Here is a 25,273-nt window from a genome sequence, read left to right as displayed (position 1 = left end):
TATGCACGCAATCGCTTGAATGTGTTCCAACAGGAACGAGTTCGTCTATCTGCTAAGATCAAAGTTTAGTCCGTATTTATTGATCCTGAGGTAACGTAACGTAGTAAGCAAGTTTTGCTATGAAATCCACACTCGTAAGTGCTGGTTATGAAGCAATGTGCAACTTCGAGCCCAGATATGCACACGAAGTATAAAACAGGACCTATGCAGAAGCCTCTGAGAGTCTCGATTTCAACGTTCTGCTCGGTGAAAAAGAAAAGATTTATTAGCATTATATACCAAATGAGACACGTTCCAAAGTACCACTTTCTTTGAGCATGTTGGGAAAAATGTGAGATAAAGAAAACATAGTACGGAATGAGACGACCCCTAATGACACGTACACATACATCAGAGAATGATTTCTGGGCAATTTCAGTAACCTATCGTAAATAAAAATCAGCTTCAGATGCTCGATATTTGTCGCTGTTTACCGATGTTTTCTCCAAAGGAGAAAAGCGTCGATGAAATCCACGCTTTTATCCAAATTCACGCAACCTCCGTAAATTTGTCCGATTATTTAAATTTAATCCTACGCACTATGAGCTATCTTCCCAGGGCTCGTGTACAACGACGCTAGGGACATCTTCGTCAGAGGTGACTACGTCACTGGTCCGATTTCCCCTAAAGGAAGGTTCAGCATCTACGATACTTTATACGCAGAATGTTTTTGCTAACCTCTCCATGTCTTTCATGTCTTGTGAGATAGAAAATGAAGAGGAGTTTAAGCGAGTTCTTCGGGACAACGATGGCAGCTGATAACGTGCCTATAATCAAATACTGACATCAAAATCGTACACAATAAAATTGGTAGTGTTTTTATTTAGTAGTTTCCTCAGTAGTACTAAATTTTAGAGGGATCAAAACGACATGAAGCACGATGCTGTTGCGTAAGCGGTTGCGCTCGAACTGCCGCGATGTAGAGAGCGGACGGAAATGGGGTGGGACCATCGCGAACTGCAGCAATGAACGGTGCTAGCAGGGTCCTCACTCGATGCTAACCGCTACGCTCCACCACATCCCTTTGAGCGCTTCCGCTTACGCAAATGCACTGTGCTTCATGTCGTTTCGATTCTACTGTACTACTAATAAGGCCAAGGATGTTGAATATCATTAATTACTTATGTTCAACATACTTCATCGTATTTCCTCAGCGTGTGATCCATTCTGAGATGGCTCAGCAGGGGAGAGGCCGCTTTGTTCCTATCTGGATATGGACAAAGAAGAATTTGGTCGGTAATAGAGGAAACCGGTGGATTATTGACAGTAGTTTTTCGGAACCTTTAAAAAACTATAGTAAGAACGGATTACTATAAACATCCTTCACACCTTATTTAGAAAAGAATGTCACGATAGAATTTTGCCCTATGAAAGTTGCTCCGAAGCTGAACGTATGCATTGATCACGTTAGCGATCGAAGTCACCCCAAACCTCCTTCTATTGTTTGCAGGTGAAATGCGATGCTTCAAATTTAAAACCTAACCTCGCATCATCTGCCTCAGGCAATGATTGAGTGGATGTGCGTGAAGACCCGGCTTTCGATTGCTGAAATTCAAAAAAATATACATACGCGAAACATTTTGAAAAAATGATGGAGACACTTCGTTTAAAAAAAGAAAAAAGTTTCATCACATCATACACACCGGGATGACCTCCTTTCATATTTGTAAAGAAAACTCTCATATTCGTAAAAGAATCGACAAGAAAAATCAGATAGAATATTATTGATTAAATAGGAAGAAAACGATTATAAAGTAAAGATTGATACCTTTCTTCTTCGCACAATTGCGTCCATAAGATCTCTTTGCGATCTCGCAATAATGTCCAGCCTGGCCTCCATATCGCACAGCCGACTCTTCAATGAGTAATTTTCCTGGAGTAATTCGTTGACTCTTTGAGAAGTAAGCTCTGTCCTACAATGATAAATCGCTTCATGAGTAAATCGAAAAAAAGACAAAAGGAGAAATCCTCCCACGTTTCCATCGTGCTCAGCCAGCTATCATCAGCTTCTCCTTTCTCACTGCGCATTCTTTTTCTGGTTAGTTCGTCCATGCAGTCTTCTTCGAAATCGTGCAATTCGCGTAATTCTTCTGCGTTCAAACACAATCCTGAAGCAAGAGGGATTCAAGAGTATAAATATATGTGTGTTCCATTTTAAATATTTTACAAGGTCATACATCTTCAGTCATGCTATAAACTCGCAATGAATTCAAGAATTTGTACAAATTGTACATAGAAAGGAAACCCACTCATTGAGCAGTTAACAACCACATCATCGCGCTCTTTTCCTGTTTTTAATGGCGTTTTCTGAAAAAAAGTTCTCATGTTGTTGACGCAATATTGGAAAATTGGAAGTTTAAATAGTTCTTTTCTGAAGACTCCAATAGCATCGGAAAGTAAAACTCTCAAAAGTCCGGGACGCTTCAACGTTATCTTTCAATTACATGCTATGCCAACAATCTAAGGGGCACAATCCAAACAATGATATTTATTCGAGTTAGATTTTGGAACATGCGAGAAAGAAGTCTGTAACACAGAGAACACTGCATATTCACTAAGACAAAAAAGTACATTAAGTCTTTGCAAGTGTAAATAAACAAGATTTTTCTTATCATATACTGGGTGAGAGATCGTAACCTTGAAAGAAAGAAAAGAAGCGTGAGCTCAAAGGCATCACCCCACGAATCTGAGGTGGTACGGATTTCAGGTGGAGTATTCGTATACGGGATAGTAGATTATGGAAAGGGGTCTGATTCTGTCCATTTCTTCCTAATTGCCGTAAAAAACGGCTCGGAAGATGCGGCGCGTGCACAAGGCTGGCGCGCTCCAATCGAACTCGTTGTAGAAAATAATGCACCAGAACGCTCGAAGCCGTATCGTCCGGGCCGTTTTCTACGGCGATTAGGAAGAAATGAACAATCTACGATTCCGTATACGAATTCTCCACCGGAAATCCGTACCACCCCAGATTCGTGGAATGATGCCTTTAACACATAGCTCTACTAAGAATTCTTGAGGAACTGTTGCTGTCACGGTAAGTTATGAACTACAATAGGGATATTGAGTATTCCCAGGATAGTTACTTCATTAAGATAAATTGTTTCTGTACCTTGCAGAAGCATAGAAGACGAGCGATGTACGCCAAAACGGTGAACGGTGGTGGAAGTAATGGTGTATCGTTGTATTCCATAACCTATAATCGTAGTTCATTTGATGTACAACGGTACAACTTCTACAAAATGGCATAGAATTCCCCTAGCCGGAATTAACAATTCGGCACATGTCATAGATGATATTGAGGTGAAAAGTTGATGTTCAATCGCCATGACCCCCGCCCTCGTTATAAAAATTATGCATAAAAGCAATGGTGGTGAGCTTTCGCCACCCGGAAATCTTTCATCGATCGTAAATCGTGAAAAGGAGGAGAACTTACATACAATCCTTCCGTCGAATCTCTCTCAGGAACTCTGATTATCCCTTCTTGTTCCTGAGAGTTCTGCTCTCAGGAACAAGAAGGGATAATCAGTGACGAATGTGTTCGACTTCGAGCTGTACTCGATATTTTCGACTTTAAAACTAACAACAACAACAACAACAGAATCAGGGGAAAATGTAGTTTGAGGAGTTTGGCAGGACTCGGTGGCGCCCTTACTTCTAGATGCTCTTTCTTTCTTTTCACTTCTTTTTCTTAGCAACCATAGCTTTCATGCCATAGATCCTCTAAAACTGATGCTTAGGTCTTTGGACTTCGACAAGTTATTTACATCCAGAAATGTATGAAATCCTACTTGTTTCGTTGTTGTGTGTGGTGTATTTCTAAGAATTTCGTGACTTTTCAAACTCTACAGAGCTACTTTCTGCACCTCAAGATGATAAAAACGCTTCACCTGCCAGTATCGCTGGAACAACCAAACTTCGTGCGATCGTATGTTGGTGTCGTTGAAAATATTGCTACAAAGAAAAAAAAAGAAACGTTTGTAGGAAGTTCTATTAGTTTCTAGGAAGCTTTAAATTGAAAGAAACGGATATTCGAAATATCTCACTTGAAAATAGCAATCAGCATATTTATGAGCAAAATGTTGGCGACAAGAAGGAAGATTGTCATTAGCACTGGAGGTATCCACCCTCCGGGAACACAGTTCGTTCCTATAAGAAGGAAAAATCACATCTGTGTGTTTCTCACACATACGAGCTCAGGAAAAAAAAACACCAGCACAATGCATGCATTACAATACGATACAGCTTTACGATCAGTGTCACCTTCGAAAGCTTCACCCTTTCGGAATGCTTTCCACGCTAAAGCGAACATAATTCCAAAAAAATAGATCCAAAATCAAATAAAGATTGAAATTAAAAGTTGCTTGCCTTCGTCTCCGCAAGTGTCTATCTCTCCAGCGTACACTTCTCCATATAACATGAAATATGGTTTATAGAAGATATTTCTGAAAAGAAATCCATCGAAATCAAACCATATTTCCAGGTTTAGTTGAGTACCTGACAAGTAACCAATTCCACTTTTCGTGAGGATAAGTGATAGCTTGTCGCGATACGCCAAAAGCCATTAAGGTCACCAAGAGAAGAACGATGATGTAGCACATCGATACAACCATTTTGGCAGCCATTTGGATGTATGGACCAAGTAGTGGGTGTACTGACAGATATTCCAGCACCTGGAACGTTCTACGATCTAAGGGAACTGGAAAGAACTCGTTAGCGTAAGGCTCCTAAAATGCAAGATAAGTAAGTCCAGATGGAAGGACTAATTTCTCTTCTGGACGCTTTCAGAACTTCTGAATATTCTTTTACTTCTGCAAAAATGACTGTCTACAACCTTCAGAGAAATAAACCTCTCAAACACAAAGAGCTGTCAATTTACGGAAGGATTTCAAGAAAAAGCCTACCTTCATGTACCAGAGCACATTGCTGCATGAAAGAATAACTCGTCCATACGAATGTCGCAACATCGGTTGCATTCGAAATCCAAACCCAACAAGAAAAAAGAGTAAAGCTGTCGCAGTGAGAAGATTATAATACCTAAGTTGAAAGTTAAAGCTAATTGAAAGTTAAATTAATAACTGTAGCAACACATTAGTAAAGAAAAAATTGCAACGGACACAAAATCTGTATATAAACACTACTCCTCCGCTACTATTGCAACTAAGAAATATGAAAAACGAAGATAAGGACTTACTTAGTGTAGAACACACGACACTTCTCTTTGAGTTTAGCTGTTTCCTGATCGAGAAGCTAAACGTTTAATAAAAACTAAAGGTTAAGGTTAGTAGAATGAATTGAATCGAATTAGCGTACCTTCCGAAGATGTTCCACTGTATAGACTACAATATAAGCAAGAGTAGCGTATTCGATATTCGTAGGATTCACCGGAGTTTCAATTAACAGCACATAGGAGGAAAACATCAGGAAAATCATAAACGCAATACACCACGACCAGAATTTCGTGATTGGTGCTGCGTAGAATGCTCTCATTTTAGCGAAAGCTGATAAGGAAGTAGTCTGGAAAGAATTCCCGTATGTAGAAGAAAGCACATGGAATACAATCGGATCAAAACTATCTGTAGCCTGGCACAGCTGCGTATGCGGCTGCACTTGAAACGGTGCGCTGGAGTCAGTGGTTGCGATCGAAATGGACCCTCGCTAGCTGCATATAGCTCTGCAGTCCCACTGCTTGTGATGGTCCCATCTTGATCGCAACCGTTGGTCTAGCCGCGCCAATTCGATCACAGCCGTGTCGACTGTTATGTTTTGTTATGTATTATGTGTATGTTTGTTACTAACAGTCGAGCTGTACCTCAGAAATACGAGAAAAATTACGAGAATATATACCATGTATACTACCTTTTCAATTAGAATATCGCAGCTATCGTGTAACGTTGAACTTCGCTTCGCCGACATTATGGTGACCTTTTTCTGATGTCCGACCCCATTTTCCACGAGTTCATCTAGTTCATCGCCGCCCATCGTCTTCACTTTCCTTGACTTCTTCGTAGATGCAGTTTTGAAGAGCTGGAAAGAAATCGGTTCACAGAAAAGAAAAAAAAGAACTGAATTTCTACGCGCTCATTTAATTCCTTTAATTCTGAAGCAGACGCACAACGCTGGGACCTATGGAGATGGACTGCTGACTAGAGTAGTGCAAAACGACATGAAGTACGGCGTAAAGGGTGCAGCGGTTCGAATCTAGGGAGAAATCTACTGATACCAAACCTCGCCGTAGTTTGGAATGATCCCACCTCGATTCCAACCGCTTTCCTCATCGCGCCGCTTCGAGCGCAGCCGCCTACGCCTAGCTGTACCGTGCTCCATGTCGTTTTGACCCTACTATACGTTACTGTTAATTGGTTGTGCAGTTAAGGAGTGGATTTGAGCATCCGTAACACAAAAACAGAAAATGTTTACGTGACGTAAGCGGCGCAGCGCAAGAGAAACAAGAATATTTCTAACCCTTTGCAAATGTAGAGACATCATGCTTCCAACACTATTTCGTTCCAAACGATCTGTCCTGTACGTAGTAATGGTGTCATATGTCGTACACTAAAAAAAATCGTACATCGAATAGTATTATTTTTGAAAAGCTGAACATCCGACAACAACGGAGACCCGTCAGCAAATGTGAAGTGAACAGCGAACATTTGTACGATGATCTGATAACAAACAGTCCCCGATGCCCACAGGTAAACGTACCTCTTCATCTGGATGCTCAGAATCTGTTGTTGTTTCGGATGGGACACATGGGGCCTTGTAGGTTAGCGCCAACGCAGCCGGTGGACAGATTAGGGCTGCAAGCACCCGAAGATTCGACCCACTGGGACAACGTTTTATACCGTTCCATTAAAAAAAGACTATGGACCGCACTCATCCATGACGAAAAGGGCTGAGACATAGAATTGTATAGAAATTTACGCTACATCCACCCAGAAGGAAATTTACCACAGGGTTATTTGCATTCTTTAGACTTTTCAACTTTTTTTTTGTTCTAAATGCAAAATCAAGAACTTCGAATGCCACAGCCTAGTTTTTTATGGATATGAGTACGGTCCTTTTTTGACTTACCTACGAACACGTAAAGAACCATGCCAGAGTTCAGCTAACAATCGCTGGCAACTAAAATAATTGGAGTCGAAAAGTCCGGGCCAAAAAATCCGAACACAGTGAACCATTGCGCGTACGCGTGCGTACAGAAAGTACAGAAAGTGACAATACTTACCAAGGATGAGCAAGAAACGGCTTATGATTAGCCATCACGGCTAACGACAAACAATTTTGATGACCCCAATGAGGCAGTTGAGCTGTGAGCAATTTCAATGTTTGCAAATTGTCCTCACGGTAACAAAAATCCAACAATTGCAACGATTCTCGACACGAAGAACTGGAATTTCAGGGAAAACAGATTTTCTTCCGAAAACAGATTTTCAGGCGTATACCGTTCAAGACCTACTCGCAGTATTCTCGAAGTTTTTGTGCCACCTCCACTTCAAGATATTCCTCTTCGGCTATTCGGGCTATTGCTTTATACAGCCGAGCAGCGACAAGACTCTTCGGCATCGCATCCTCCCCATGAAGCCACATACATTTCGCCATTTCTGGTCTTCTGGTGAGTACCGCCCAAAGAATGAGATCATTAAATGGATAGGCGAAGTCCGGTGGAGCATCTGAAACAAGCCTTCGTAGGTCCCTAAACGAAAAACGCTACGGTCACAGCGCTTACCATCGTCACATGCCAGCGGATTACACCAATCTGCACTTTTTCGTCGTTTCGGTGAACTTTTCGCAACGAGACGGATATGAAAACTGCTTAGCCGAGACAATTGGACTTTTTTCCGAAATTTCTCGTAATTATTCTTAAAAACTCTGGAGGTGTAGTAGTGTTTGTAGGCGTTTCCCATTAATTTCTCAATGATCATGCCGATATCCGGCAAAGTGAGGTAGGATGTAGGGGAGGTATGTTCGACGAGAAAACGAACGCTATGTTGTGCGTCATCATCCTGAAACAGGTTCATTCAAAATTAGACAACGACATTCCAGAAAAGTACAGTACTATCCGCTCACCAAATTGTACAATTGCTCAAGTGTAGAAATTGTGAGAAAGTTTTTCATAGAAACACCATTCTCCAAGAGACATTCGACAAAATCCACCTGGAAAAAACGCATACATGAGCAGTCAATTTCCTTTCATTTCTAACATTAACGCGTGGTACTCAGCCACAGATCTCAAATGTGCAAATTACGCTTCAGTATACAGGACCCAGAAACCTTATCTCATACACAGGATTGCTTTTCCATTGAAAGACTGGACGATTCACGAAGGGACCCAGGGGGCCCCGTCCACTCTCGGACGATTGGCGGCATCAAGTCAGCGCCACGGCAAAGCTTTTAAACCATCACTTTGAAACCTTCTCTTGAAAACCTTTTCCCCGTCCGTTTTCTGTGATTCGAAGAAAGGGACCAGTTCTCGCATCGACGGGATTTTATATGAATGGTCATTTGAGCGGTGCTTGCTTCTCAACTGTGCTTTTTCCCCTCCATTCACTTCCAATCCACGGTCAGCAATTCCTCGCCTTTCACTGCACGCAATTGAAATCAATGATTTCGATTGAAATCGACAGCAAAACGACCATAAAAGTGTTACTAACACGATTCAATCGTAGTGCGTCATACATGGCCGAGTGAAGTGCATGAATTGGCCAATGACGACCGCCGGCGAACAAACAAGACCTGGCGACATCCACACGATTCCAGGAAAGAGTTAATGAGAGCTGAAAAGAAGTCTAGACATCGTCTCGTTACGGGGAATATTGGATTGAAGTTCATCTATTCAAAGTGACGGGCCGAGAACTCACTTGTTCGGGCAGCGTGAGATTTTGACGTTTGAGAACTGCTGTTAGGATGGCATGATCCACGTCTTCCGTACGACCTTCGCTATATCGGAAGATTGTAAGCTGGAAAGTTGTCATGAAAAAAACTGCTCCCGTATGTCTCAATGCCCCTAAGTGACACCCGTGGTCGCTTACCAAATCTGTCTTTCTAGCGCATTGAACAATGGTGTTAAGGATGTGGTGTGGAGTTTTTGGTGTTTCTGGGAAGACCGTGGAGATCAGCGAGAGCAGCTGTTCCCTTACTTCTTCCGGAAATGTGCTGAAAATAATTTAAAAAAAGATGGAAAAGATGATGGCGAATAGTTAAACAGAGGATCAAACCAGCACTAACCCATCAGTATCCAAATAGCGACTGGCAAAGGCGATCAGATCCGAAGCCCTTCCGCTGCCGTCACAAACGATCACAGGGATCTTGGGCTCCCTGCAGAGAAAATGAGTGGAGTTTTTATTTATTTTCACTTATTAGTTAAGAAATATAGGTGACGTACTGTGTGAGATATTGATGAATCGCCTTCAATGTACTAGTTCCACCCTCCAGCACAGCACAAACGACAGGAACCTTACGTGAACCGTTTTCGTCGCCTTTAGCTAAGAATTCTTCCAGGTTCTGTCGAAGATGTAAGTCAGCTCCGTATCTTAAGAAAAACCCGTATTACGTAAGGCTAACTAGCACCGGAGAAAATCCAGAAAAGTCTCCCAAAAAAATCGTTTTTGGTCTTGAAGGTAAAAAAAATAATTTAATATAATAAATGTAATAGTTAAATGCAAATATAAAATCTACATTAAAATAATATACGTATAATAAATTGGAATCACGAACGGGAGAGTTTTTCCAGCAAAACTAACCTTTAAAAAAAAGAGAATTAGTATTGTTCTCCGGAAAAATCGTTTCTGAAGTTAAAAATAAGAGAAAAACAAAATAATTTAACAAAATTAATGTAATGGTTAAACGGAAATATAAAATTTAAATATATTCAAATAATATAGGTGTAATAAATTAAAATCACAAATGGGAGAGAGTTCTTCCAGCAAAACTAACCTTAAAAAAGAAAAAAAGAGAGAATTAGTTTAATAAATGTAATAGGTAAACGTAAATGCAAATTATAAATGTAGTAAAATAATATATATGTATGAATGAAATTCACCAATGGGAAAGTTTTTTTAAAGCAAAATTGTGATTCACGTCAGACACAACGCGATTTAAAAGATCTGAAGCGATCGTACACTTCTGAAATTCCCTAACACACCCCTCCATTTTTATTCTCGATTTGTAATTAAAGTGAAAATTTCGTCCTTTTCTAACATGTTTTGATTTTAGAACTAATTTAATTCTTAGGTTTTCGAAAAAATTAATTTGGTTTTTAGATATTAGAATTGATTTGATGAGAAATGCTCAGACGTACGAAAAAAAAAAAACAGAGAAAAGAACAGAAGTACAGCAGGCGTTGAAAGTCTTCAGTCGAATGTGCACGATGTGACTTTCAATTGATTTTTACTGCCGCAGATGTTTGTGAAGGACAGAAAAGTGCGCGCCGCAGCAGACGCGTCGCGTCCAGCCGGATGAACGCGTTTGATGCCGACTGTATTCTGTTCATACTTAACGTACACTACAATATCATATTATTCTATATATTTACTATTTATGTATTTCCTACTATTTATTTATAATATTTACTTAATAATACAACATAATATATTATACAATATATAACACATTTACCTGAAATTTGTTCCATTATCCGCGAGCAGGAAGTATGAATGGTGATCGTTTAGCACACCAAGGCCACTAGATGAACCAAAAGCATGGGGATCATACTGGATTTGAGCATCTTTAGCCACCTAAGGATAGTTCCGATAAACAAACGAATAAACAACAACATGTACTTAGATTCCAAAACACAAAATCACTCACTAAACGCTCCTTTCGTCTTATCACACCCCACGGGGCTATTCCAATCGTCACAATCTTCGATCTCATCCTGAAATAGTGTTCTATAAAATGCAAGGAACTAGTCCGCCAGGGAATCAAAGCCCCCACTGCTAACCTTGCCGAAATCCCAGCGTCATCCAACGCTTGAGCGACGTGCTTAACTACTCCAGAATCAAATCCACCGGTGATTATCCACGCTCCGGTGGTTTGTGCTGCCTTGAGGAGACCGTCTCGGAATAAACGTCCTAGTTTTTCTTGAACTCTGCAAAATCGAACCTTTACGGCAAAAGTGAGAATTTTCCAATCCCAAGAAATTTTCCGGAACTAACTCAAAATTTGCCATTCCTCCATGGACAGTGATCACAAGTTTAGGTGGTTGTAGACCCCAAACCTAGATAATTTCTAGCGATATGTTAAGTTCAGGTAGAATTATTGGCTAGCTATTAAATTCTTACCTTTTCCATCAAATACATAACATTTGCAGGATCGGAGTCATATCCGAGTCGTATGTACTGCGCTTTATGAGCATGAGCACCACCCTAGAATACAATTCCATGAGAGAAGAACGTTTGTGGCTCTAAATCCTGGTACTTTTTTTCCTATTAGCACAGTTCCATACGGAACGCAAATAGCCACAGTCTAATCAAGATTTCGCGGCTTCCACTGCGCCTTAGATGGATCTACAGTGGCCGTTTGCGTGGTGGGACCCTCGCCCAACCTCGCAGACGGACTGCACTCCAACGGTATATAGTCGGGTCAAAATGATATGAAGCTCGGTGAGATTGTGTGAGCAGCAGAGCTCAAACCGCGGCGATTGACCGTAGCCGGGACCAGTTATCGCTGCAGTTTGCGAAGGTCCCATCTCGATCCCAACCGCACACTCGATATCGCTACGAGCGCAGCCGCTTACGCAACTGCACTGAGCTTCTTATCGTTCCGACTTGACTGTACCACTGTACCCGCGGCCCTCTGTGAATGCTTGAGAACCGCACCGCTTTGTGCGTAAGCGTCTACGCAAAATTGCACCATAAGTCAAAACACCTTGACCAGAGCGTAGTTCACCCGTAAGAAAGATACACACCTGAAATACGATGGTCCCAAAAGCATCGGTAGGTGAAGATTGTGTATGTGTGGCTATGGACCATGGCATTCCCTCTTCAACTCGTACACTTTGTGAAAATACTGAGAATCGTGAGAGTGCTAACTGAGAATGAGAGGCCATCGGTCGTCCACAACCGCATCTGAAATTCTTCCTCAGTTTACAATCGTCACATTCCCTTGTTGCGCACTCTTTTCATTCGTAGCGTAGATTAAAAGTGGCTTCTTTGTGGATATGTGCGCTGTTTCTCAGATAACGTGCAGGTGCACCTTCAGGTTGCCTGAGAAACGTACGTCTGAGTTCCCATGGCTAATAGGGGAAACATGGGACGCTTAGAATGTACCACTTTCATTGTGGATCACTGGAATCTAACAGAATTAGTGCAAATAGACAAATCGACGTTTTTTTTTGCAGAAAATTCGACAGAAAAAAAAGAAACTAAGCAATTGGTTTTTTTTTTACTTAAGTAAATCTCGTGCATCATCCGAAGAAGTTAATTTTATGAGTATATTTGACACAAACGTAAACACGTAGCGTTCGGATACAGCGGTATCTAAACTTCATGCTTTTTTTTCAGAAAGTTATTTATTTTACGATCTTTTAGTTTAATTAACCTTCAACAACCTTAACCTTTAATTATTCTTTGTTTTAATTCAGAAAAAAGATAAAGAAGAATTATCGTGAAATATCAATCATAGACGCTGTGAGATACGAATATTCTAGGGAAAAATCCACTGAAGGATTTTTTTGATGGGTCTATCTTTCAATCTGTGATATGTACATAAATTTTTTCTGCGTTCTGGCAAAGGAAAAGCCATCGTCACTCTTCAAAACGTCAATGAACGGTTGTTGTACAGTTTTAGTGGATCAATAAAAGGGATTGATCAAAGTCATCCACTTTATCGTTTATCTGCATCGTTCTTTTATCGCCGGAAAAAATCTGGCTGTACAACAATCGTTCCAGGAAGTTCTAAAGAAGTGAAAATGACTCGTCTTTCATCAAAACGCGGCCAAAGTGCACGTTCATATCATTGGTTTAAAAAAAATTGATCACTTAAAAAATCCTTTAACAACTCTCACTGTGGTACGTTCGTATTTCGACTGACCATGGGTGATTATTTTAATTCGTGGCAGGTTACCAAGAACGTGACGTGATGAGGGAATCCACGAGATAAGCTGAAGATGAGTGAGGTTATATGTGGATTGTGAAATCCCTACTCGTTGAAAAACCGGCGTGGGAACCGCTCTAGTTCCTACGAGACACGTTAGAACGCGCCTCTACGTACACGTTCCGGTCCCCTTCTCGGCAGGCTATTCATTGACGGCTTCATTTTAATTATGGTGCTGCAAAGACATCAGTGATGTCCGCTGACCGTTCGCATGTGGATGCGGCGCGTGCCACGGAGTGACGCGTTGCAACAGATTTCGTAGGAACAAAAGCGGTTCCTACGAGGTCTTTTTTGACGATTACCGGGAGATGAGCGAGACCACATTGGATCCGGCACCTACAGTCCCATCTTCAGTTTTTTTTTAGAGGGGGGGGGGGGGGGGGTTTCCTTACCGCATCAGGTTCAGGGTACGCTGCATTTAAACGGAAGTTAACATCAGAGAGCAGAGGAGATCTCTATGAATCTAAATAAAGCAAAACTACCACAAACTAGAAAATTTCATACCTATCTGGACTACCCGGTTGACCAACAAATTTGATACATTCACGTTTCTCGAAAGCATGTTCAATCCATGGTCCTGTTAGTTTTTCGGACTAAAATGTTCCTTTAGCGATGATATTTGTCTTCAAATGTTGCTTATGTAGTAACGTTTTGAACATAAATCAGCCTAATCAACAGACATTCGACCCACCAAAGCCCTTGCGAACAAATTCGGATTCTCAAATAATCGTGTGGTGTTTTTTCGTGAAGCTTCACCGGATCGCATCGAGGTTAAACTTCCAATCGTACCACCACCACAAACTGAATTCCTCGGCACACTTAGCTTCTCGCCAACGAGTGAAAATGTCCTGAATGTTGAACCTTGAAATGGATGGGCGTATGGCTATGCTGCCTACTTTTCTGAATAATTCAAAATTAGATTAATTAATTCAATCCAATTTTTGATTGTAAATCTAATTCCAATTCAAAGAAATATAGCATTAGGAAGAATTTCCCGCTGTTTCCCTGAATGCGGTAGGTCTTCAGGATTCGGTGAAACGAAGAGGAGACAGGGAAAAGTGAAACATTCGGATTTCATAAAAAAATATGTATTAAAAAAATGAAAAATATAGGTATGTCGTAAATGGATTAGCTATAAAATTAAAAGAAATGTATTTAGCTAGCGCATAATGTTATCTTTATTACTGATTTTCAGAAGGCCAAACTAAAAAAAAATGAAATAAGTAAATTACAGGATAAATTCGAAATTTTTAATGATTTCTTAGTCATTTCACATTTCACTTGCTTATTTTCGTTTTGAAATGGTATTCTTGAAAATTCGTTCCTACATGATTAATTTACTTGGAAGGAAGGTAAAATTCTAGCGATTATTTTGGGGGATTTTTTAAAAATGCGCTGCAGGACCGCGAGCACCGTCCTGGAAGGACCGTAGATTGAAAAAAACAAAGAAAATAAAGGAGGTGAGAACAATGATTATATCCAGAAACTTGTAACAAAGGCAAAAAAGCTTCGATTCTCAAGGATCTCTTAGAAAACATAGAAAACCATTGATAATAATGAATATGACAATAAGTAGATGTAGTAAAATAATAAATATAAAAAAGAGAGGTATAATAAAGTAATAAACAATAATCCTATTGTTTAAATCTTGTGAAGAGAAAGTCAGTAAAAGTAAGAAAATTTCTTCATATCGCTAAAATCCAAAAAAATTCAAAGTAAAAGATGAGAGACTACGGAGAGGGGGTGATTGTCCATTTCTTCTAATTGCCGTGAAACGGCCCGGAAGATACGGCTGCATTCGTTTTGGCGCACCATTTTGTACAAGAGGTTCGATTGGGCGCGCCGTCTTCTTCCGGGCCGTTTTTTCGGCAATTAGAAGAAATGGACGGAATCACCTCCTCTCCGTAGTCTCCCATCCCATATGATACTCCACTTGATCTCACCACCTCTTTTTGACTTCAAGGACAGAATTACAGAGACTGAGAGGCCAAATACGTGACGAAACGTTCAAGAACGTCTTATATGTGCGTACTCGACCAGACGTCGATAAACAAATAAATCGATAACACATCCGGAGAGAAAAACATATAAAATAAAGTAAAAAAAAAATTCAGATTTAGATGAAAACATATACGGAGACGTGGGCGGACGGTGATAAGCGCCCGTACTGATAATGACTAAGAAGTCACACGGTTGGTGGGAAAAAAAGAACTTCACGTGTCAGGAATATGAGGAAATTTTATTTCAATTTATAAAATAACCTTAATACGCATTAATATGCACAGTATACATATACGTACGTACTTACATAGGTCTCCTATTTATCGTTTCGTGCCCTTCCAGAAACAATAATTAAATAGCGAAATTGTGTTACGTTTGGCCGATTACTGATGTACTTTTAACATTACGACATGTACCTTACTAGTGTACGACAGAAAAACTTAGTAACGTAGCGAGAATTGTTCTCGGGCGTTCGAAAATACGTTCAGCGTTTTATTTGAAATGTTTTACATTTTTTATTTTTTCATTTTTTTTTTGAAAAATGTTTTACATTTTTAAATTATACAAGATATTCCTGAGAAACGATATCAGAACTTGCTCAGAAAGGGATCTTTGCTACGTAGAGGGGAAACGGCGCGACTTGCGGCAGGGTTTTCGCGGTCTCGATTAGCATTTTTGAGGTATTTTTAAAAATTTTTAAATGGAATCAAATGGATTTACAGTAGCCTCACTCTTAATCTAGTATTAATTACTAAGTATTTTTTGCATTTTCGCATTTGGTCAGTAGAACAAGGCTTCAGAACTTCAAAAAATGCTTTATTTTTTTGAAATTGAAACAATGGGGCCCTAAAATTGCAATGACTCGTAAGCGGCGAAATGGAGAGAGAGAGAGAAGTGGAGATCAATGGAAAAGGATTGGTGAAGATGAGGAAAGAGTAAAATGAATGAAAAGGAATGAGAACGATTGATGAGGAGGAGAAGAAGGCGGACAGAGGTGGAGCGAAAGAGGAGAGATCGCCTGCATCCTCCCGGTACCATGGTAGACTCATTTATGAACTGGAACGCTCCCGAAACTCATTACGAACTCACTGAAAACTATTTATGCTTCGAAATAAACATCTGTTTGTTGAGCTTGTTGTTGTCAGCGATCGTCAGACCAAAACATTTGAAAAAAAAAATAATGAATAGGCTAATGAAGGTTGTAAGAAAATACATGCTCTACATCAAAACAATCCCGAAAACGGATAGCGGATTAAATGAAAATGTAGGCAGACGACATTTTGAGAAAAAAAAAACCTCCCACATAATAGCTATGATGCGAAGTAATGGACCGCAGAAAGCTAGCTGTTTTTTGTAGAAGTCGTACGGTAACAAAATTATTCCCGGCTTAATTTTATCGTATTCAATGATGAAGAGAAGGAGATAGGTGAGATCCTGGAAAAAAATTGACGATTGCGTGTAAATGCGAACAGATGTGAATTTGATCCACGCAAATCGAAATTGATGGATTTTTCGATGTTGTGACGTCAATTTTTTCTCTTTATAACGTAAAACTGCACTGATTCGGCAGTAATTCTCATATGTAATGCATAAAAAGTGGCGTGAAGAAAATTAATTGTCACGTATTCGTGCTCTATAGCCAATTATCTGGACCACGGCCAAATATTTTATAATGCATAGAATAGCAGGTATTTTTTGCGTCGTAAAATTAGGCCCTATCACGTAAACGTTCTCATTTCTTACTAGAAAAAAGACGTTTAAAAGTCGCGATCGCAAGAATTGCCGTTATTCAGATGACGCTGTCTTCAGCGTAGCCATTGTTGTTCCGTCGCTCGCCGCATTACGACCATCACGAGCGGCTGCGTAGCGGTCCGGTCGCCAATTCTCGCTTCTATTTTTTTTTAGATAGAATTTCGTTCTTCGATCCTTTTTATTTTATTTTAACGTTTTTTTTTGCAATTTTACTTTTACTTTTACAACAATTTTACTTTCTCCTTCTATAAGTCGTTCTAAGGATGAGTAGAGAATGGTACACGGAGAAAAAAAAGCAGAAACTGCGAACCTATTCAGTGTTTGAAATACGGCCTCCAAAGCGTTCCGTAGCGCTTACGAGGAAATATAAATAAATAAATAAATAAATAAATAAATAAATAGGAAATATATATAACAAATAAAATAAAATAAATAAATATATATGTATAAAATATAAATAAATAAATAGGAAATATATAGAAAAATAAAGATATATAGATAGATATGCTTAAATAATATATAGATAGATAAATATACTTTAAAAAAACAGAAAACAAGAAAGGATATTTTTAGCATGCTAAAAATATAAACGCTAGACAGGAATCCACTCAAGCAAACTGATTGACTATGGATGAAGGGAGGATAGAGAGAAAGGTAAACAGCACCACATTCCCTCCCGTATATGAAAGCTGTCGATGAGAGAACAAGAATGGAAACTGAAAACGGGAGCAGAAAGAAAAGGAAAAAATGAAAATCTATAAAGTGGATTAGCGGAAAGCACCGTTTTTTAGAGCTAATATACATAAAATATTCGTCCAAGCTAACTCACTATTCATTGTGGGAGGATCACATTCGAATAGCAGCGAATTCACCCGAGATTTGAACTTAGGAAAAGAACCGGAAAGAAAACAAAAAAAACAAGAAAAATGATGAAACAAAGGAACAACAAAGAATAAAATATTAAGCATAAATTCAAATGCAGAAAGAAGGAAAACAAACAGAGAAGAAAGAAAAAGAAGCAGTGAATGAGGTACCATCAAAAGAGACAACAATTGAAAGAAGGAGGAACTGACTTAGTAGAAGAAAACAACGAGAAAATTCAAGAAAAAAAGAAGCGGAATGCAAGAAAACAAAGGAGGGGAGTGATTAAAAAACAAAACAAAAAAACAATCAAAAATAAGCTCAAAGCTGGGTCGAGGGCTGGTGAAATAACTATAAATATAGAAGTATTGCGAAAAAAAAGGAGAGACGAGGTAGGGATGAGAAAAGCAGAAGCGAAAATAGATGGTGAAAAAAGAATAGTGTAGAAGACGATAACAAAGAGAAAAAAAAATCTACGAGACTTCCTTTAAAACGCAAAAATTAGGTTACGGGATAAGGCATAGCTAGGACAAGTAAAAAAAGAAATTAGAGAGAAGGTAATAGAAAGAGTAGGAAAGAAGAATGGATGGAGAATGGATGGAATTTCAAAAAGAGATGAACTATTCATAAACTATCGGAACCTCTCAACGAGGAAAATGGTACCTATGAAATTTAATCTTTATTTAATTTAATCTTTAATTCAATTTAATTTATTTTCAGTCCGCTTCTTAAGTGGATAACTTCTTTTTTATGTTCTCACTAGAAGGTCCTATTGTAAATTTCTACGACAATATAATAAATAAAATTCCATAAAACACCTCCATTCCCAAAAAAAAAAGTGAAGAAGGGAAATTGGAAAAAAAGAGAATAAGTATTGACGAAAAGAGATTCTCTTAATCACATGAAAAAAAGCAATGAAAAAATCATAGTAAAAAAAATACAAAATAAATAAACAATCGCAAAAATATAATATATACGGACATCTAGAATTATTCTTTCACTAAACTCCTTCAGTAATTCTTTTTTTATCCAAAAACAACTAAAATATAACTGTAATTTCCACCTATTTCCGGCTTCCGACCGAAGAAATTCGCTATTTACGCGATGAGAACAACATCAACAAGGCGTTCAAAAGGGCATAAATAACGAGACCTGTACAGAGCAATTCAAGGATTTTTGATGGATCTCTAAGAAAAAACCTTATAAACTGGAGACTATATAGATCATCCATCTCCGTCGGGGTTTTCGCTTGCAGCCTAGTTGAAAGAACATAATTTAGCGCGAGGACGCGGAGTGTTGTGGATTTTGCAAGCGATGACAAAATAACGCTAACGGGGAAACCCGGACAGCGCGCCCCATATACATAAACATACATAAACGATGAAAAATAGCAGGAATTCGGTGGAAAACAGGAAGAAATATTGTTGTTCAAGTAGGAAAAATAACAGTGAGTGAATGATCACATTTCAATGGGGAACCAGCACCCTAAGAGCCGGATACCGGATAGCACCATGTCCTGAAGCCCCGGGGGATCATATTTTATTTCGAGAGCGATATTATTGAGCAAAAAGCAAAAAAAAAAAAGCAAAAAAACAAAACGTTAAATGGTTCGAAAGCTGAGGCACGATCCTAAATTCCATTTTCACGAGACGTGGATCGGCGAAGAGTAGCAAGTATGAGCCGCAAAACACCGATAATTTTTTGCACTTAGAGGCGGACGACGAAGGATTTTTGACTATTCGGGAGGGAAATTCCAGCAAGTGATGTCCGTTCAAGCGTAATTTACCGTATCCAGGAATGACAACGGAGCTTTCCAAACTTTGTGGCGGCTACAAAATCACAACGGGAATTAGACAAAGTCCGATTGGTCGCCTAGGTGATTCGTTAACCATTTGTCAATTCTTGCAAGCGATGAAAAAATTCTCTTCCACACCATAGACCACCCGGAGAGACTCGTAACCAGGAAGTCCTACTATTTGATTGTAAATAAATTTAAAAAAAACATGAAAATGGCGGTTCTTTCCAAGATTTTATAAACATAAATAACTTTCGAAGGGGTTTTATTGTTAATTGTAGCAGAATGTTTTGTTTGTGATGTACTTTGTTGTTTTCCTTCTTAGATTATTTCAAATAACAAGAGCATATGTTTCAGTAACGAAAAAAAAAATACACAGATATCTCAAGAAGCGAGTACATAGGAGTAGTAAATTCCCAAAAATTTAGATATTCCTCTGTTGATTTGTTTGAGATTTCGGATTTTGTGATTTTTCATCTTAGCTTTTCGTAAAAATAACTACATAGTCTAAAAGAGTCTAAAAATAGTCTAAAAGAAAAACATTGATGAAAAAATGAGAAAAAAAACATGAAAATGATTAGATATCACTTGAATTTCTATTAAAAATGAGGTTACTAAAAAAAATCAACTGTCTAAAATCTATCAGAAGTTTGCGGAAAATATGATAAGATAAGAAGAGGGTTAGTTAAAACGGGCAAAACGTGAAGGATTTTAAGGTGACTTTTTTGGAACCCCTCTAGCGTTTACCGAATTTACGGAACAATATTCGGCGGAAGCTCAGAAAAATTCCCAGAAAACCCGGGTCGATCACAAAAGAGCGGCGGTTACGAATGAAAGAAGCTGTGAGATGGATTACATTAGGTCTCCGCTGACCTCAGTCAGACTACTTTAATCGTTCTCCGAAATAGCCTATTTCACCACGGATTGCTTTCCTCAGAGGAGATGCACTGCATCCTGAATACTCAAAGACCTCACAAATCCGCTAAAAATAGCGCTTTCTCGGAACTTATCGATTATTTCTTGATGTTTGCCAAAATTATAGTAATATGCTGTAAAAGAAGGCAGCAGGAACCTACACGAGCTTTTCTAGATGTCTAAGTTGATTTCGCGTAAGTTAGTAGAACGTATGCTTTGTGGAATTAAGGGCAGAAGGTGTTGGTCCCAGCTAGAAAAGTGTTTCATGTTTTCCACGGGAGAAAAATTCAATAATAGCTGTAAAATTCATGAGTTGCCAACGTTTGAATGAACCAAAGGGGTGGAATTTGCTGCTAATAGCCTGAATTCCCTCTCTTTCCTTATAGCAGCAGATCCTCCTGGGTTAAATCTAGGATTTTCAAAAGATTTCCATAAAAACAGCTTTCTAGAACAATTCGATTTCGACGATAGACATTAATATGGGAAAACTTATAGACACAAGAAAACTTTATTTTTCAGGCAAAATTATAATTTAATTTAGGAATTTATTTATTCAATTTTTTTGAAGGAAAAATTTATTTTAGGAAGAATTTGTAAGCCTAAGAAAACGTTATATTTCAGGAATAAAAATTCCAACAAAAAAAGCTCTAAACCCGGCAGAACGGAGATGTAAACGCAACTGGATACAGCGCTGTTCAGTATTTATAGTGAACAAACGAATACAAAAACGCGAAATATTTGTAGCGTGTATGATGTCGTCTAACGTAAAAGCGACCGTAATCAACTACGAAATAAAGTTAATGGAAATGGCCTTATTTTTGGTGATCCTCAATGAAGCCCGATCAAAAACGTTACGCGACGCTAAATTAATTTTAGAATATGCAACATTTTTTCTAAAATCTCATCAGAAACGCTAAAAAAAAATTAGTGGAATAACGGTGACTTAGAAATATTCAAGAAGGAAAACCTTATTGTCGTATTTATTACTTCGATTAAGGGAATACGGTAATGATAATTTCTGAGAAAATTTAATTGTCATACGTAAACCAAAAAAGCAAGCACTTTGTAGACGAAAAACGTTTTCAAAAAAATCCCTGCGAATAGAGATAACTTCCGGGAACGAGGAAGGATCTGAAATAAAGGAAAAAAAACGTGAAAAAATAAACATTCATTCAGTTTACGGTTTGTACGTGAATGATTAAGAATTTCTTAACAGTATTACTTTTAATATTATGAATTAAACAATACAAGGGAAATTTCTTAATGAACCTAAAACACCAAATTCTATCTAATTCTGTGTAATTCGTTTTTAATTTAATTTTCAATTTTTAATTCACTTTTTTCAAAAAGTTTTTAAATGAAGGTAGACTTTAATATAGTGCCCATTTGAAGTTGAGCCAAACACTAAGTACATTGTGTGCTTCAAAAGTTCTGAGATAGGTTTTTTCATACGAGAAAATTCTTCTTCTTTCCTTTCAAATTCTTTTTTTTCTGGAGAAAACAAAAGTGCAAAATAGAGAAGAAATGAAAAGAAAAAGACAAAAAACGAGGTTTCAAATTTCCCATTGCTCTGGTGTACGCGAACGAATTCCATCTATCCACATACACTAAAAATTCCACAGAATTCGGATAGAGTTGTGCTTAATCGCGATTTTATTGGCTATTTTATAATTATTTTAATTTTAATTTTTTTCATCATAATTTATATTTTTTATATTTTCCTCACAACAAAAGTTCGAAATAAATTAATGGTAACAATAATAATAACAATAAGAATAATAATAAGAAGAATTTCACACAAATGATCAAGATCGCACAAATTAGCAAAAAAAAAGAACAGCAATAAATCCCTACAATTCCCTGCACTTGCCACCAACAATTTCTTGATGTTCAAACCAAATGTGAAAATTTGAGTCTATGAACACTTTTTTTTAAAACTATAACCTCAGGCTATCTTGGGATCCATTTATTGCATTTCGACGAAAATTTAGCGTTATTTTGCTCATTTCTCAACGATATACCGGTTTTTTGGATAGATTTCAAGAAAAGGAATCTAATAATATGTGAGTCGTTCTGAAATTTCCGCTTTATGACAAGTTAGGGGCAAGCGACGGCGGCCGATCACTGCCCATCGGTTTTTCAATTTTTTCATACATTGTAGTACTGTATAGGTGCAACATGGGTCCTTTTCAAGCAATCTTTGCGCCAAACTCGTTCCTTCTTTAAATAAGGGACTCAGCATGTACATAGGTTAGGTCACTTAAATCTGGTGGATGTTAATTTTTTGCTTGAAAATTCATTATTTTTGAAAAGTTGAAAAATTGAAAGTTTTCTGGGACATTCTCTAACGATGCAGTCGGAAATACGGCGCGCAAAAAAAATATCCGCTGTCCAATTTGTCACAGATACGCGCAAAAACCGTTTCGTCTTCAATGTTCGCTAATCAGAGCTTTTGCGAAAGAGCTGTCATGCATAAAAAGGGTCCCATTAATTATTAATATTTATGTGTAGACACATAAATAAATAAATTAAATAAATAAATAAATAAATAATGAATAGATTAATAGCTGTGCATTATTTATTAGGAGTCATTACTCTTGAGCGGGACTCATATGAGAACGTCTATATTTGTGGACATTATGAAGAGGAAAAACAAATAATAAGCAAAATAACAAACAAAAACACAGTTTAAAATTTTCCGGATGAGACAAATGATGAGTGAAAAGCAGCTAAACTTCAATGTTTGGAATTCTAGGATTCTGTGATGTGAGCGCAGAAGCACTGAGCTCAAATTAAACCCTATTCAAGAATGTTTTGCCTTCTTTCCTCCCCAAAATCCTAAAAAGAAGGACACGCGTCAGACTACGTAAGCATCGTTTCATCGTTAGAATCATTAAATGAGTAGATAAATGTGCTATTGCAAGGATGGATGTGAACAATTATTTATTTATTTATTTATTTATTTATTTATTTATTTATTTACGCGATTTTCGTGGTTTAGAGCATCCACACTACTGCGCGTGGGTGGTTTTGTGGAAACAGTACAGTAAGTCAGCAGAAGCTACCGTATCTAATCGTCGCTTTTTTTGAATCCCTGAATGTAATGATGAGTACAGGAGGGAAAGGAAAGGTAGGTGGGAGCAGATAGAGGTTCTCCTGGAGTTCTTTTCGAAAATAATTAAAAATATTATTTTACAAGAAAATTTACCTAGAATAAATGATGATAAAATTTAAAAACGTTATCTAACACAAAGAAAAAGCATCCTCACCTTTAACTTAATCGACTTTAATTTTACCCTTCTACAATAAAATTTGTCCAAAATAAAATAAAAATAGTAGTGAGATTTAAAATTCATTCAGCACAAAGAAAAAGCATTCTTATCTGGAATCGACTTTAATTCTGCCCTCCGTAGGGCAGACTCGCATCCGAAAGTTGAAAAAAGACAAAAATTCTGCTATTCGAGTTGAGATTTTCGAATAGATAAGATATGACGTAAACTTTGATGCTGCTATTTCAATATTTCAAGAAATTTTGCAAATTAAGCGGAATTTTAAGAAAATTACTGGCTTAGATGCAAGTGTTCTTAGCTGAAGAGATCTGTCGAGGGTCACGAAGAAAATTGTAGTCGCTCGTACATCCACACGTTAATTACGCGAATGTCTCACACGGATGTCTTTTCCATCTGTTCTAATCCAGAAATTCTGGAAATCCTGTTAACGGATGGAAAATTGCGGTAATCAGCGTAAATATTTTCATATTTTTTAAAAAAGGATAAAGGATATGAAATGCACGGCTCAAGCACGGTTGATCAATCAAAGGCTTGGTTCGCATTAGGACGGATTCGAACCTCCGATCGACTGTAGCCACTGCGGAACCTCTACACCGTCCTTCCATACTTTTTTATCTGCGACAAATACAAAAAATAATAAATAAACAATAGTAACAATAAGTAATAATTGCCAAATAATACAGATAACAATAATGAATACGGGTAAAAACAATAAAAATAATAAATATGCAGTTATAACTAAAAATATGAACTTTTGCACTTTAAATTTGTACATATAATATTTTACCTCTGTTCTACATAAATTTTTTAATACATATTTAAGTCAATTTTATTAACTATTATTAATTATTATATATTATATATTATTCCTCCATAACGATTTACCGCCTCATAGTGGCGTGGAGGTGACACTGGGCGTCGAACTGCGATGCACAGCGGAGGTTCGTCCTCCGGCGGGGTCTCCCAAGCTGAGAAGGAGTTCGACACATCCGACATTCCGACTTCTCAGAATCGGAAGCCTAGCTAAGAGTAAACCACTGCTAAGATTCACCACCGTCTTGGTAAAATGTCGCAAGGTGGTTCCCTGATCCATCTAGGTTGGGTTGGGTGGTGAAAGCTAAGCTCGCCGTGGCATGGCTGCTTAGTTTCGAGAAAAGTCTCCGTGCCACTCCAGCATATTCACTGCCTCAGTACCCTACACTGGGCCCTGCCGTCTCAGATGTCGGACGGTATGGCGATTGATTTTGGACCAAGGCGACACACGCACGACTCGCCATGGAGACTGTCTCAGACTGTGTACTTACAACGCGAGAACAGTTTCCACAGACGCTGGCCTGCATACCTTTCTCGGAGCTGCAGAGCGTATCAAATTTCACGTGATTGCTCTGCAGGAGACCAAGTGTAAAGGTCAAGGCCACAGAAGAGGAATACAGGATTGGAAGATTTGGACTAGAGGAACGGAATGAAAATGGCAATAGTCTCGCCGGGCTGTTGTCCGCCGCTCGCCTCTTTCATGGGAACTCTCTTT

The 25,273-nt window shown here is 38.4% G+C and overlaps 1 protein-coding gene across 2 annotated transcripts; it reads right to left on the bottom strand.

Annotated features, from left to right (window-relative positions):
* Nucleotides 1-578: 578 nt before the first annotated feature.
* On the bottom strand, nucleotides 579-24,741 carry RB195_004302 (uncharacterized protein; the record flags this gene model as incomplete). Of its 2 annotated transcripts, XM_064182077.1 has the most annotated exons (38): nucleotides 579-663; nucleotides 718-806; nucleotides 1,176-1,320; nucleotides 1,523-1,584; nucleotides 1,808-1,952; nucleotides 2,015-2,147; nucleotides 2,289-2,346; nucleotides 3,149-3,232; nucleotides 3,927-3,990; nucleotides 4,083-4,185; nucleotides 4,405-4,481; nucleotides 4,534-4,709; nucleotides 4,941-5,073; nucleotides 5,231-5,286; nucleotides 5,350-5,553; nucleotides 5,896-6,063; nucleotides 6,502-6,591; nucleotides 6,742-6,862; nucleotides 7,111-7,161; nucleotides 7,265-7,426; nucleotides 7,496-7,709; nucleotides 7,766-8,042; nucleotides 8,107-8,193; nucleotides 8,691-8,813; nucleotides 8,898-8,996; nucleotides 9,069-9,192; nucleotides 9,265-9,354; nucleotides 9,422-9,568; nucleotides 10,654-10,772; nucleotides 10,846-10,912; nucleotides 10,979-11,125; nucleotides 11,193-11,254; nucleotides 11,319-11,402; nucleotides 11,945-12,104; nucleotides 13,636-13,724; nucleotides 13,823-13,979; nucleotides 16,436-16,566; nucleotides 24,631-24,741. In XM_064182077.1, the coding sequence occupies 38 exons, from the start codon at nucleotides 24,739-24,741 to the stop codon at nucleotides 579-581; spliced, it is 4,494 nt and encodes a 1,497-aa protein (XP_064033344.1). The 2 variants fall into 2 exon arrangements, with proteins under 2 accessions (XP_064033344.1, XP_064033345.1); XM_064182078.1 differs by lacking the exons at nucleotides 16,436-16,566; nucleotides 24,631-24,741 and having other exon boundaries at nucleotides 13,823-13,897.
* Nucleotides 24,742-25,273: the final 532 nt, after the last annotated feature.

The sequence above is a fragment of the Necator americanus genome, chromosome I, assembly GCF_031761385.1.
Source record: "Necator americanus strain Aroian chromosome I, whole genome shotgun sequence".
Lineage (NCBI taxonomy): Eukaryota > Metazoa > Nematoda > Chromadorea > Rhabditida > Ancylostomatidae > Necator > Necator americanus.
Note: the sequence above shows the minus strand (reverse complement) of the source record. Positions and strands in the feature narration are given on the sequence as shown.